Below are 14,371 nucleotides of genomic sequence, written 5' to 3'. Positions count from 1 at the left end.
ACAATTTAACATATCAACAATGTTTTAGAATAAAATATTAAGTTATTTGATAATTATATTTTATTTTTACAGACACCAGATAAAAGTAAGAATATCATGTTGGTGATTTCATTGACTGGTGTGAAAGTCTGTAGCAGTAATGGGGAGGTAACTCTATTTTATTAATTCTTCTTAAGTTGACACAATTTTGTAACATTTATACATTTAGAAAATGAGAACCAATAGGTCCATGATCATTCCATGTGTTGTATTAACCAAGCAAGAGATTTTTCTCTTAACTTGGAATGCTTACAAAGTGCCACCAACACACTTCAGCCTTTCTTTAAATCACTTTGTCATTTCAACCTTTTTGTTTCCCTTGATTTATCTTTATGGATTGTTTCAACGGTCGTATAAATTAAATTATAAAAATTGTAAAGTTATTTTTGATCTTCTCTATCTTTGTGTCTTTGTTTTAGATAAAATAAGATCTAAAGTCTTAAAATTTTTAAGCTTTTCGAAAAGTAATTGAAAGAATTTAAAGTCATATGAAACAAGCGAGTGGTGAAAAATAATGTTTGTCCAATTCTTGAAACAATGCATGTATACATCATAAACTTAGTCCTCTGTGCACAGGTGCATGATTTAATCATTATTTTCGCAAATATATCATATAATCGTCAATTTTTTTCTCTCTGTTTGTTATGATTTAACAAATATGGCTGCTCATTAAATGCTGTGTTTTGAAGCCGAGTTTTACCGATTGTCACCTTATAGTAAACAAATCACAAAAAGCATGGGTCTTGAGCACGTGTTTAACATGCATAATCAGATATTTGTTTATTTCAATGACAGATCCATGCGTATTGTGGTCACCGGATTTTTACAAGAAAGGTTACGCTCAGGTCACTATGCATACGGAAAATATGTCGACAAAATTGCTTGCTGGAAGCCAGCAATTAAAAATAAGTAAACTTCTTCTAAATGTTGACAAATTAAAGAATTTTCCTCACAAAGTTTATGTACATTATAACATAAGTTGTATAATGAAAACTATCCAACATTTTTTTTTTGTCCAATTAGTTATAAAAACATATGCATATTTTTTTTTTATTTGAGGTTTCTTATGACTTTAATTTGATGTATAACTTTTTTAGTTATTTTGAATTAAAGCCAGCCTCCCTCTTTTGGGAATGTGGTTAATTATATAGGGAATCACTAGAGCATGACTGGAGTGGGTCCCCTCTAATGCAGTCCAAGGGCCCCCACTTATGAAATTTGAAATATGAAAAATTACTGTTGTATAAGGTATACCAGTACTGAAAGCCTGTGGTATGTACAAGATTATATCAGTACTTGAGACCACTCGACACAGACAAGTGATTATATTTACTTCTATATATAAGTTGACAATTGTGTGTTCTACAGTGATATGGTGGTTTTCCTGTAGATAAAATCTGAATTAAAACTAGAAATATCTTATTGTCAGTAAAATTTAGGTTACCAGAGTTAAGAAGTTCATGCAAGATTTTCTCTGTTAACTAGACAAACCTGTAATGTCAATAGACAACTTTCGGGTTCGATGCATTTCCGTTAAAATCTCTGGTTTTAGTGAACATCATTTGTGCATTTAGGGGCGTCGTCACTTCCATTCCAATGTTGAGCGAATGGTTAGAAAACTATAATTCTATATTGTACGAATTATTCGGTAAACTGAATTCTCAAAATTGACAATCAGCACTGCTGTCATACGGGAATTGTCATTTAGTACCTACAGAGCAACCATTCTTTCTGGTTTATTCTGCACAATGACGATCATTAAGACGCTTGATGAACGTTAATAGTGCAGGGATACAGGCGACCCCCTCTATCTGGTAAATGACGTCATAAAGGCATGTATAACTGACGATTTTTTTCCGGTGACGGATGAACTCGAAAGTGGTCTATTGAGCTCTAATGTTCCAAGGAAATCAAATGACAATAGAAACTGTTTTAGATTTTAGACGATCGGTTATGTTTTATAGTTTGTTTAGATCTAAGTAGTTAATTTTTTGGTGATATTTGGACCATACAAGTGTAAAGACAGAATTTTGACATGAATGGAAAATATGGAGTGTGTCTTTACATTGAAAGAAGTAAATAATAAAAAAAGCTTTTCAAGAATTACGTCCCCACTTTAAAAAATCCCTTACACCTTTTAAAATCATTTATGGTTTCAAGGGCAAATCCAGCCAATTTAAAAAAGGGGGTACCCAATTCAGGTGAAAAAGGGTGTTCCAACAATATGTTCCCATTCAAATTGCTAAAAAGGGGTGGTCCAACCCCTGGAACCCCCATGGAACCGACACTAGGTTTGAGGTCATAGTTTAAATATTTAAATATTTGATTTGCCATCAGGTCATTTTAGGTATATTGAGGTTATCTGATGTCATGTTAAGTGTAAAGAGGTTATCTGATGTCACAAGTCAGATGAGGACAAGTCTGTTTACTGATAGGTGGTGATAAAGTACTTTACACTACAGCACATAATTCTTAAGTTTAACTTACAAAATGTATGTAATTAAGTGATAAAAATGATATACTGCTAATGCTAATGCAGTGGTGGATCTAGAAATTTTTTATAAGTGGGGGCATACTGACTGCCTTAGAGGGGGCCCGCTCCAGCATGTTTAAGTGATTCCCTATATAAGCAACAAAATTTTTTCCCAAATAGGGGGTCCCCCCTAAATCTGCCTCTGCAATGAGACAACTCAATCTGAGTCTGAGTCACAATGTGTAAAAAATATTAAAGGTCAAGTAAAGCTTTCAACACAGAGTCTAAGCCTATGCAGAACAGCAATATATGGTCCTCAAAATGACTAGTGTAAAACAATTCAGGCAGGAAAACCAACGATCTAATCTATTTAAAAAAATGAATAAGGAGAAACACTTACGCACCACCACAAAAGTTTTACTGTAAACCAACAATTTTTTGCGAGTGGAAAAATAGCAGATATAAACATCGCCAATATGTAAAAATAAAAATAAGATTTTACTTACCGTATTTAAATACATCAAGCAAATTAGAAAAAAGGGAATTTAAGTTGTGAAATTAAATTGATGGGAAATGGGCTAGTAAACTCGAAATACAGTGTCCGCAAAAATAAGTTGATTTACAGTATCAAAGAAGATTTCTTGAGCTCCTAATTATAGTTTCATCTTTTTTTAAAGGTTTGTATATATTTGTGCTGAAGTTTTCTTTTCTTGTTTTACAGAGTGTGTATATGGCTCATGCTCTGAAGAGAATTTCGTATGCTACTTATTAAACATACTTTTAACTTTTTTACAGAGTGTGTTTATGGCTCATGCTTTGAAGAGAATTTCTTATGCTACCTGTGAACCAGAGTTTCGTCAGTTCTCCTTCCTTGCCAGAGAACCTAAGGGACACATCGACAGCCAGTTTTGTCATGTTTTTATGACAAAAACTCCAGATGAGGTTAGAAAATATATTATTACTTTACATTTGGTAACTTATATTGAAAATAGACATGGGGAATGTGTCAACGATTAACAACAAACCAACAAAAGAGCAGAATACAGCCTAAGGCCACCAATGAGTCTACAAAACAGAGTAATTCCTGCACTTGGAGGCCTGTTTCAGCTGACCCCTAAACCAAAAAGTGTACTAGTTGAGTGAAAATGAATGACATCCTAAACTCCAAAACATATAAATGAACTATGATTAAAAATCTTAACATGCTTAAATTTCTGGTGATGATCGAATCAGTTTCAAGAACCTGGACAGTGATTGCACATTTTTGGACATCTTGTAAATAAGGAGATTTAGATGATTTTAAGTGTGCAAAATATCTGCAAGTCCTCCTATAGTGTCTCATATGTCTTCTAAGACAGGAATCTAATATATTTTTATGCTGATGTATAATATATTATGTATAATGTTAGATTGTGAAACTGTAATAAACTAATTACTTACTTACTTCACTTACCTATAATGTAACTTTAACATATCTTTATACTCTAAGTATAGTGTTGTGCAAATAAACTGTAGCACTATTTTAATTATTCTATAATTAAACGTCAGCTATTCATATTTATATCCATACAAAAATAAGAGACTGGAGGAAGAATTAGTAAGGTCTGCTCACAGTTTTAAATTTAAATAAAATATGTATTTTTGAAATTGAGAAATACATGAACTTGTCAAAATATAGTTGTTTTAGGACTTAATTGGATTAATTATAGCATAAGATAAATGCTTATGCAAGTGTTGCAGTAATGTATATGTATTTAATTATACATGATAGATAATGGAACTAAGTGGGGACGGTATTTATATCAAATGTTTGACAAGACTAACAAGAATGTCATTAACTTCCTGTCTGACATCTCACCTGTCGGTTACCTGTAATTTCTTTACACAAAAGTTGTACCTATTTCTATAATTGTTTTTTTTAAAATTCATATGGATGGATGTATTATGTAACGTGAAGGTATGTCTATTTAATGATAAAAGCATCAGTTTTATTAGAGTAATCCAAACTTGAGCTTATAATAACCCATTGGGACATTATATAATCACTTTATTAAACAATTTCACTTATTTCCACTTTGCATATCTGAAATTGATCATGTTTAATTTCATTTTATGCAATAAATTCTGCTTAAATTGATGTTTTTCTTAAATACATCCTTTAATTGAATTTTATTAACCCTCATGCACAAAGATGGAGGAGGGGGTGGATAAGTGAGTCCTTATACATTGAAGTCATGTTACTTTAGATTGATGCTGAATTAGGCACACATAATGTTGATGATAGTATTGTGTTTTTCATTTTTGAAATATATATATATATATGTCTTGAAAAAAAGACTTTAGACTTACTTGTAGATGTTGTTGAAATTTAAAGGATTTAGTGTGAATTTTACAGATCCTAGTAGGTATACATTATAAAGGATCTTTTAAAAAAATCCTTTATTTTGTTAAATGCAGAGGTTGTTTTAGGGGATGCAGGGGTCCTGGGTTTCCCCTTTTGTCAAATTTTTGTTGTTGTTTATATAGGGAATCACTGCAGCATGACTGAAGCTGGTCCCCTCTTAGACGGACAGTTGGCCCCTACGTCTAATATTTTTGTATTTATGCAAATATTATGAAGCATATTGATCCAATCTGTTTATTGTACATTTTCAGTGGCGGATCCAAGGAGGTGGAGTTTCCGGGGGTTGGAATCACCCCTTTTTTTGGCCGATCAATGCATTTGAATGGGGACATATAGCACCCCCCCACCCCCTATTTAAAATGGCTGTTTAATTATTTTGATAGGTATATCTTGATATTGGTTCTGTAATCTTTAAAACACTTGACTTTGTCGACTTATCTTAAGATGCAAGGAGTGAACTTAATGCCTTTTAAAATATGTTGACAGAGATATTGTATCTCAATTATTGCACTATCTCAATAATAAAGACATATATGGTATAATCTATCATTCATAAATTCAAGCTTTGAATAAGAATGTGGATAATCATCAGATTTATAATGTGTTAAGATAGTCACCTACATTATACGAGACAGGTACGCCCAGGTGAGATGTCATTCATCATAGGTATCATACTTTAGTACGTACAATTAGTCCTTATACCACCATTACGGGTGGAACAATACAACTATTATAAGATACTTACAATACAAAGTTGAACTATAAGGGAGGACCTGAGAGACTATTTATATTTATTAGCGGGTTACATAATCTAATATCAAATGTAAGTGATTGCAATTGTTAAATGAACTACATTGTATTAGGGAGTATACAAGATTTACAATCTGATAGATAATTATAATAAAAATTGGTTAAATATTAAACTTTCAAAAACAATTTCATTGTATTATCTGAGGATTAGATGAGGTTGAAAAATGAGTTTATGATTGATTAGGTCTTGTATCTTTGATCATATATCCATGAATTAACTTTGTCTATTGGTTGTCTCTAACTGAATGAATGGTAAAGCATTATTTATCAAATCATGAATTTATATTGTTCAAAGGGTTTCATCATTTTTGGTCTTTTCCAATAAATTGGGACTCAAATGAAAGATTTTTGTTTTTGGACTTAATTGATGAAATATGGATGTGTCATTGAACCCTAGATAGAGCAACATAAAGTGGGATGAATTAATTTTGTAATTTATTGGGTCATATCACTTCCAATTTTCAAGCCTGAAGGTATGTTCAGTTATTTGTTTATAGTACAGAAATTGTATTTTAGGTCACTTCACATCATGCTAATGATCGTATAATTGTAAAATAAATGATTTAAATAATTTGTTGGGTCATTTGACATGGTGTATTTAGTCAGATGTTTTTGGCCTAAAGGTTTTGTAATTTCATGTAATGGACCATGTATTTACTACCTGGTTTACAAATACCATGGATAAATAGTAATATTAGACGGGAATTATCATAGCTTGTGAAATTGTAGGTATTTATTGCCACTGTATATAATAATTCAAACCTTGAAAATGAGGATGTGTTAAGTTATCATTGTGTCCTTTCTCATCATATAACCCATAGGTTTTAAGTGAGGGGATACAAACACTTGACAGTAATAATTCTTATATTTGTAATTGTTCAGTGGGTTGTTTTGGGAGTGCATTACTATAGAAGAATCGGATACGAATCAATATGGCTTGTGAAAATGTAGGTATATTTTGGCAGGTACCTGTAAAAAGTGTTTAGTGCACATTGCATCTATCAGAGTTCGCGAAAAGAAGTGGTCCTCAGGATTTTACCACCAGAGTTTTGCATAGGACTGACACAATTTTAGTATTTTTCATTGGAACTAATAATGAGGACCAGCCGATTTTTTTCAAGGACCACCAGGGAAAAAAAATATTGCGAACTCTGATCTATAGCTCAATGTTTACATATACGTAAATACATGTAACCTGTAAAGATATTGGAATGAAATTATTGGAATTTGCAATAATAAGACATGGATATGATGGATTTATAAACTGTATCTTCCTCATATGTGATAAGGGGAGATAATGGAACTGGACAATTGTTTCCCATCATTAACACATCAGATTTTTGCATCTTTTTTAGTGTGTTTATTGGATTTAATGTATTGTCAGCAATTTTATAGTGTTAAAATCTACATGGAATTTTGATGATGGAATTGAAGAAAAAGTGTCTATAGAAATTCCGTTGTATCAACTATATGCAGCTTGAGAAAAGATGCAGTCCTTGTCATATGTTACAGTAGCAAGAGGATTATACTCAGACTTTATCTACCTATCAAAAGTACCTCAGTCTGAGTTCGCAAAATCTTTTTTACCTTGTGGTCCTTGGAACAAAATCTGCTGGTCCTCACTATTATTTCTAATGCAAAATACTAAAATGGTGTCAGTCCTTTGTAAAGTTTTGGTGGTCAAATCCTTAGGACCACCACTTTTCGCGAACTCTGCTCAGTCCCTGGCTACCAGTCATAAAACTTGACTCAGTACTTGAAGCACAAAATGTGTGCAGGAAATCCAATAATTCGATTGGTTGATTTCATAGTCTGCATGAGTATGATAATTGTGCTGTAGTAAAATGATCACAAGCCCAAACTTTATACCTAGAAGCAGTCTGTGCCAAAAAAAATTTCATCTACTAGCCCAAAACTAAATATCAAAACTTGTCCCTTTATGACTATATAAAATTTTGAAAATTTTCACCAGTCCGAATCAACATTTACTAGTCTGGGGCATCAGACTAGTAGCTAACAGTGCAGACTGTAGAAGTTTTAAATAGCTTTAAATAAGCAATAGTTATCAATTTCATACAGTGCATTATTGTGGAAAATATGGATTTGTGGTCAAGGTGGTTACATGTTTGAGGACAATGTGTAATAACATCCCTATAGGTCAACACTAAATGATTATATCTAAAGCCATGAACTGACCAAAGATTTGTCACTTATTTTGAGGCAAACAATTTCTTCAGGCAAAAGGAATTGCAATAGTGAGTCGCAATCTGTAAGCATATTGAGTTGTGGTATACCATATAACCATACTTGAGGTATAGTCTTTCACCTTTGATATACATGAGGAAGTTACATAGTCCAAGTACAAACAAGTATGTAATGATATTTTTGGTAGGAAGTTGTCATTTGAAAACTCACATTAAAAGGAAGACTATGCATAGTTGTGTTGTTGAGAAAAAATATGACACAAAATCCACTGACTATTTACACTGGAGTTAATAAAAAAGTCAGCTAGACATAACATTTTATTCAATATATATACCAAAAGATTCTTTGGTACAAGTTTTAAGAGGAATATAAAGTAGGTTGCTTATCTAGACTCCTTTGTTAATTTTCTTGGAAAGTGATGCTTAAAATAATATTGTGGAAAGGTTATAAGCGTGTCTGAATTATTACTTAGTGTAAACTGTTGAAAGGGCAATGTCAAAAAGGAATAAAATATAATTTAAGAAATTATTGTTATTTTTCATTTCATTAAGGATAAGAGTAGTTCTTACTTAAAAAATAGACTGATACATTCCTTTGTTCAAATGAAAATATACATTCTTTCTAAAAAAAAAACCTCAAAGCAGTAAAATCAAATGAAATGAACATTGATAATAAATTAGAAAAGCATTTATTTTTAAGTGTACCTGATGAACAAAGTCATAAAGGTTTGTCTAAACAGCTGATGGTTAGATTGATTTTACATTTTGTATCTATAACTGATTTGTTTGAAAGGTAGTACATCTTCTCCAGTGCAGTGAATATATGTTAATCATAAAATATAAATAGTTGTACGGATCAATGAAAAATATATAAAGTACGATTGAGATGTTCACTGTGAGAAACTGAATTAATATTCATTGGACTATCCTAACTTAAGGCAGTTTTACCTTGAGAAATATCGGTAGAAGTTCAACTGGTATTAATAGGGAACATCTCAATAATGTTATTACATGTACATGTATATAAGTTAATAAACAATAACAAGGATAAGGCAATTGATTTTATTGTAGAAACAAAGAGGTTGTAAGAAACTAAGATGTAATTCAAGGACAAACTTTTATCAAAATCCTTTGTCAGATTATAATTTTACAGAGATGCCATAATCATCTTTCTTATGCTACAGAGGGTTAGATGAAAAAATAAGTTATGTACTCTAAATGAATATCATGTCCTGGCAATATAGTGGTCATAAGAGACCCCATGCCTATCTTTTTAACTGAAGGGTATGTTATAGGATTAAATATTGTGTCTTGAGTTTATTCATGGGTAAACTTGACCTGAATATCCAAAATTTTGAACTATTCATGGGTAAACTTTACCTGAATATCCAAAATTTTAAACAAATCTCAGTAATTTCTAATATTTGGACCATTCAACCTATTTATATTGATAGTCCTGATTCTTATTTGTAACAATCTTCTAAAACAGTAAAATTCTACCATTGAAGAAAAATCCTCCAGCTTTTTCATGGACAGTGTTAAGATTATGTGATATCCTTCTTTTGAGTGACAAGAACATTTTCTTTTATCAATCACCATAAATTGATATGATTATATTATTTATTATTATATCATTGTATAATTAGACAATATCTTAGCCCTCTATCTAAATAGGCATATCATGAATGATTAAGATGCTAATATAAATTATGACCCTGGGTTCTTGATATCCATTTATATGGTATATTTTATAACTTTTATGACTCTTAATTGATATGATTTTGTATCAGCTGATTAAGCCCAAGGTTGTTGATTTTGATATGTTTATTAACATAAAATTAAAATTCTTCTAATACCCACCTGCAATACTTCAGACTTAGAAAGAAAAAAATCTTAACACATAGCTGACTTAGCATTGCCACAAATACACCCCATACAGGTGTATATTCCATACAGTCTATGGATTAATTACATTCCTCCCTCTATTCTGTCTGATCCACTATAATACATCTCAGCATGACACAGTATGCACAGAATTTTTTTGACATATAATAATGTTTTACATATATCATATGTCATTTATCATACCCTGTTTTACCTGTAAAGTTTTACCTGCACAGGAAGTTACAGGTGAAATTAATTGTAAAATTGTAAAAATTTTGGAGGATTTTACTTTTTGCTGGAATATTATGTGGTGAGTCTTTATTAAAATTCTATCAACTATATGCAGTACACTAACTGTCAAGCATTCAAAGTCAATGTTAACATTGTTTGTTTTTTTGTAAATATTATAGTATTGATAATTGGTTTACTATCCAGTGGCAAATATTTCATGTATGTTCAGGACAAATTCACAATACATACAATAGGTAGGTCCTTTGATAGAGGCCATCCATGATGAAGGTTGGTGAAATTAGGACTGCAATGAGAAAGTGAGGGTGCATGCTGTCATTGTTGTGGATAGGGCCAGAAATGTTGCCTTACAACTGGCCACTTGATTGATCCCTCAAAAAGTTGTTGCAAGGTTTCTTACAATGCATAGAGCATGGCACTTTTCTTTACAATAGACATTAGGACAGTAAATTACTGTAGACATTGGATTTAACTCCCCATTATAAGGACCTGAGACATGACTGTATATTTATACAATCTGTACAGTACACTAGACGTCTCACTTTGACAAGGGTCTAACTGTAGGTCAGAAGAAGACCTTAGTGACCATAGTATTGTTCCCTATTCACCCATAATTAAGGGAGATAAACTCATTATTAAGGGAGATAAACTCATTCAGACAATGGATTAAGATTAACATACATTGTAGAAAGATTGAAATTCTATAAGTGAAATACAAAAATAAACAGTTTTAAAAATAGAAATGAATAACTTGATCTCTATCACAGAGTTTTGTCCCACATTAATATGTTTATATAGGAAAGGTTGATTAGGCAATGAATTATAATTTATATCTAATATTTATTTAAAGATTAATCGAGCTATGATGTTTTATACAGATATGTAGAAATTATTCATTTATTTTGAAAAGAGAAAGAGTAAATATTAGATTGTAAAGGTCTATTTTTGTAAGTTATAAAGTGTTAGTTAAATGGAATTTGGAATTTGATAAGGAGGAAATAGGAATAAGGAAAAAAGGTATGTTCTGATAACTCTGTCGAGTAGATATTCCACATTTTGGTTTTAATGTGTACATATATATGTACCATATATAAATTCCAAATTCCATTGAACTAACACTATGGTACATGTATATACATACACAGTACTTAATTGATCCTCATGATAGATACCAGCCTTTTTATAAGCTCACCTGGCCCACAGGGCCATTGGTGAGCTATTCTCATCACTTGGCATTAGTCGTCAGTCAACTCATTAACTTTAACAAAAATCATCTCTTCTGAAACTACTGGGCCAAATTTGACCAAACTTGGCCACAATCATCAATTGGGGTATCTAGTTTAAAAAGTGTGTCTGGTGACCCAGCCAACCAACCAAGATGGCCGTCATGGCTAAATATAGAACATAGGGGTAAAGTGTAGATTTTGGCTTATAACTCTGAAACCAAAGCATTTAGAGCAAATCTGTCATGGGATAGGTCTACATCTATCTGCACTGAAATTTTCAGATGAACTGGACAATTGTTTGTTGGGTTGCTCCCCATGAATTGGTAATTTTAAGGAATTTTTGCCGTTTTTGGTTATCATCTTGAATATTATTAGATAGAGATAAACTGTAAACAGCAATAATGTTCAGCAAAGTAAGATCTGATAATAAGTCAACATGATCACAATGGTCACTTGACCCCTTAAGGAGTTTTTGCCCTTTATAGTCAAATTTTAACAATTTAACAATTTGGTAAATTTTTGTACATTTTTACAATCTTTTTTCCTCTGTATCTTAAGGGCTGGGAATTTAAGACTTTATGGATAGAGAAAATTATAAGTAGCAAGAATGTCCAGTAAAAAAAAGATCTACAAACACATCACCATCACCAAAACACAATTTTTTAATGAATCTATCTGTGTCCTTTGTTTTATATGCCCAAAAACCAAGGTGAGCGACACCGGCTCTTTAGAGCCTCTATAGTAAATTTTATATGCCAGATGCATGTTTCATCTATAAAAGACTGATCAGTGACAGTGATGCCATAATTAAGGCCTGGCATCCCCATTGATTAAATTTTAAATCTTTTAGGCAATTTTCTTTTCTTTCTAGCAATTTAAGTATTAATAAATATTAGTTGTAAACAAAGATTGTTCATTGAAATAAAAAGACCCTTCAGGCAAGACTCTTATGTAACATTTTAAAGACAAATCAATTCATTATACATTATTCATTATTCATTGAGAGCCGTGGTGTAGTGGTTAGTGCATCGGACTTCTAACACAAAGGTTCCTGGTTCGATTCCCGTTTGGGATGAAAATTTCAGGAACTCAATTTTCGGCTCTCCCTTGACACCATTTGCGAGTATGGTCTTGAGGAAACGATGATAGTCCGTCGGACGGGGACGATAAATGGCTGACCCGTGTTAAGAGAGAGCCATATCTCTTGCACGTTAAAGACACCCTTGTAGATTTCGAAAAAGAGTAGGCTAATGCCGCTACAAGGCAGCACTCGCAAACGCAAAGTGGAAAGGGATTAATATAAGTTGCAAAACTTGTTTCCCAATCCACTATAAATAAATATGTTTAAACTAATTCATTATACTGTAAATTAACTGCCAAAGAAAAGTAAAAGTTTCTTGCAATCCTTTGATAATTAACAGAAATATATGAATTGTGTCATGGTGGGTGCTGGCATATTAACAAGGAAAGATTTACAACTGTAATCTTGTAACTTATTCCCAGAAGATGAACATATAAATTTAGATCAATTTGCAGCTTGGTTCGTTTTAAAAAGTTTTGCATTTATATATATTATTCAAAAAATTACTGGAATTAAAACTTGATTAGGAACTGAGGGAATACCTTCACAGCCTGCGTGCTTGATGCATAAAGCCAAATATCAAAAGCCGACATATGTACAGTCAATCTTCTCATTTTAACACTTAACCATGGATTTTTTTACAAGATATGTTGTACATCCAAGGAATGTTTTAGTAATTAAAAGTTAAGTGTTTCCTAATGTGAAATCTTTTGTCTTTAAATGACTTAAGAATCAATTAAACAGAGAGTTGAATCAATTAAATCAGTTCAAATTTCATTTAGTTGTAAGATCAATATGAGACACATGTCATTAGGTTAGGGGAAAACAGATTTAATTGTCTCTTCACATGCACATCATGTAAAACAAATTGGTGGGGGAACATCTCAGAACCTATAGAACTTGATATGATTATTACACTGGATGCAAAGGTTAGTTAGTTTAGGATGTTACATTGGACACAATAACCCAAGCTTAAGGCTTTAAGTTGTTTGGTAACATGTGACTCAATTTGAAACTTTTTTTTATTTAGTGACAATTCAAGTACAGAGGATTTTGTGCCTATTACATTTTACTTTAACAAAAAAAGTATATAAGACAAAGAAATAAATAGTTTGTTTAATGTTGTATTTAAAGTTCACTGGCAGAAACTCTGATTGTCTAGTGTATTTAGCAGCAAAAGGATTGTTTTTGGTCATGGTCATAATATCAAATGTAGAAGAAATGTATGGAGAGAGGACTTGATTGTGGGTTTAGGATTGTTACACATCCAATCAAAAGTTTCAAAACCCTTATGTAATGTGACTGGCTTGATAGTTTTCAATTTACCAGACTGTATCACTTCTTTTGAGACAAAGAAATATAGTACATTGAGGATAACATTGTATACTATTGAGAAATGGGGAATGTGGTGAAGAGACCCAGTCAAAAAGCAGAAAAAGGCCATACTCTGAAGCAGGGTTCAGCTGGCCCCTAAACAAAATTTTTACTTTTTACTTTTTCAATGAAAATGGACGACATATTCCCAATTTCCATTCATACAACCTCATAATCCATAAACATTTCAAAATATATCAATGGAATATATACTCTGATATTCATGATTAAGTGTATTGGCCTGTTATTTTTCGGATTCCTTCCAAAACTTTTATGAAAGTAAAACTTAAATTTGAGTTATCTTCCTTTGTCCATAATTGTGGTGTAACCAATTCATAGTATTGCTGTCTAATGCAATGTTTATTTTTAGTTTCAACTGCAAAATTAATGTAATCTTCACCCTTCACTGCTCAGAAAGACTTTATTTGATTTTAAATTTTTCATAGATATAGGAAGATGCAGTGTCAGTGCCAATGAGACAACGCCTCCATCCAAATAAAAGTAAACCATTATAGGTCAATTTACGGCCTTCAACACAGAGCTTTGGATCACACTGAACAACAAGCTATAAAAGGGCCCCAAAATTACTAGTGTAAAACCATTCAAACGGGAAAACCATCGGTCTAA

General features: G+C 32.0%; 1 protein-coding gene across 2 annotated transcripts in view; it reads left to right on the top strand.

The window, feature by feature from the left end:
- The window catches only part of LOC134692964 (uncharacterized), an 85,102-nt gene that overhangs the window by 26,122 nt on the left and 44,609 nt on the right, over nt 1–14,371 (top strand). For both annotated transcript variants that reach the window (XM_063553633.1, XM_063553632.1), the window contains exons 3-4: nt 73–147; nt 3,308–3,454. In XM_063553633.1, the coding sequence (XP_063409703.1) occupies nt 73–147; nt 3,308–3,454 (222 nt within the window). The remainder of the gene's footprint in view (nt 1–72; nt 148–3,307; nt 3,455–14,371) is intronic.

This window comes from Mytilus trossulus, chromosome 12 (assembly GCF_036588685.1).
Source record: "Mytilus trossulus isolate FHL-02 chromosome 12, PNRI_Mtr1.1.1.hap1, whole genome shotgun sequence".
Taxonomy (NCBI): domain Eukaryota; kingdom Metazoa; phylum Mollusca; class Bivalvia; order Mytilida; family Mytilidae; genus Mytilus; species Mytilus trossulus.
This window is presented reverse-complemented; position numbering and strand designations above follow the sequence as displayed.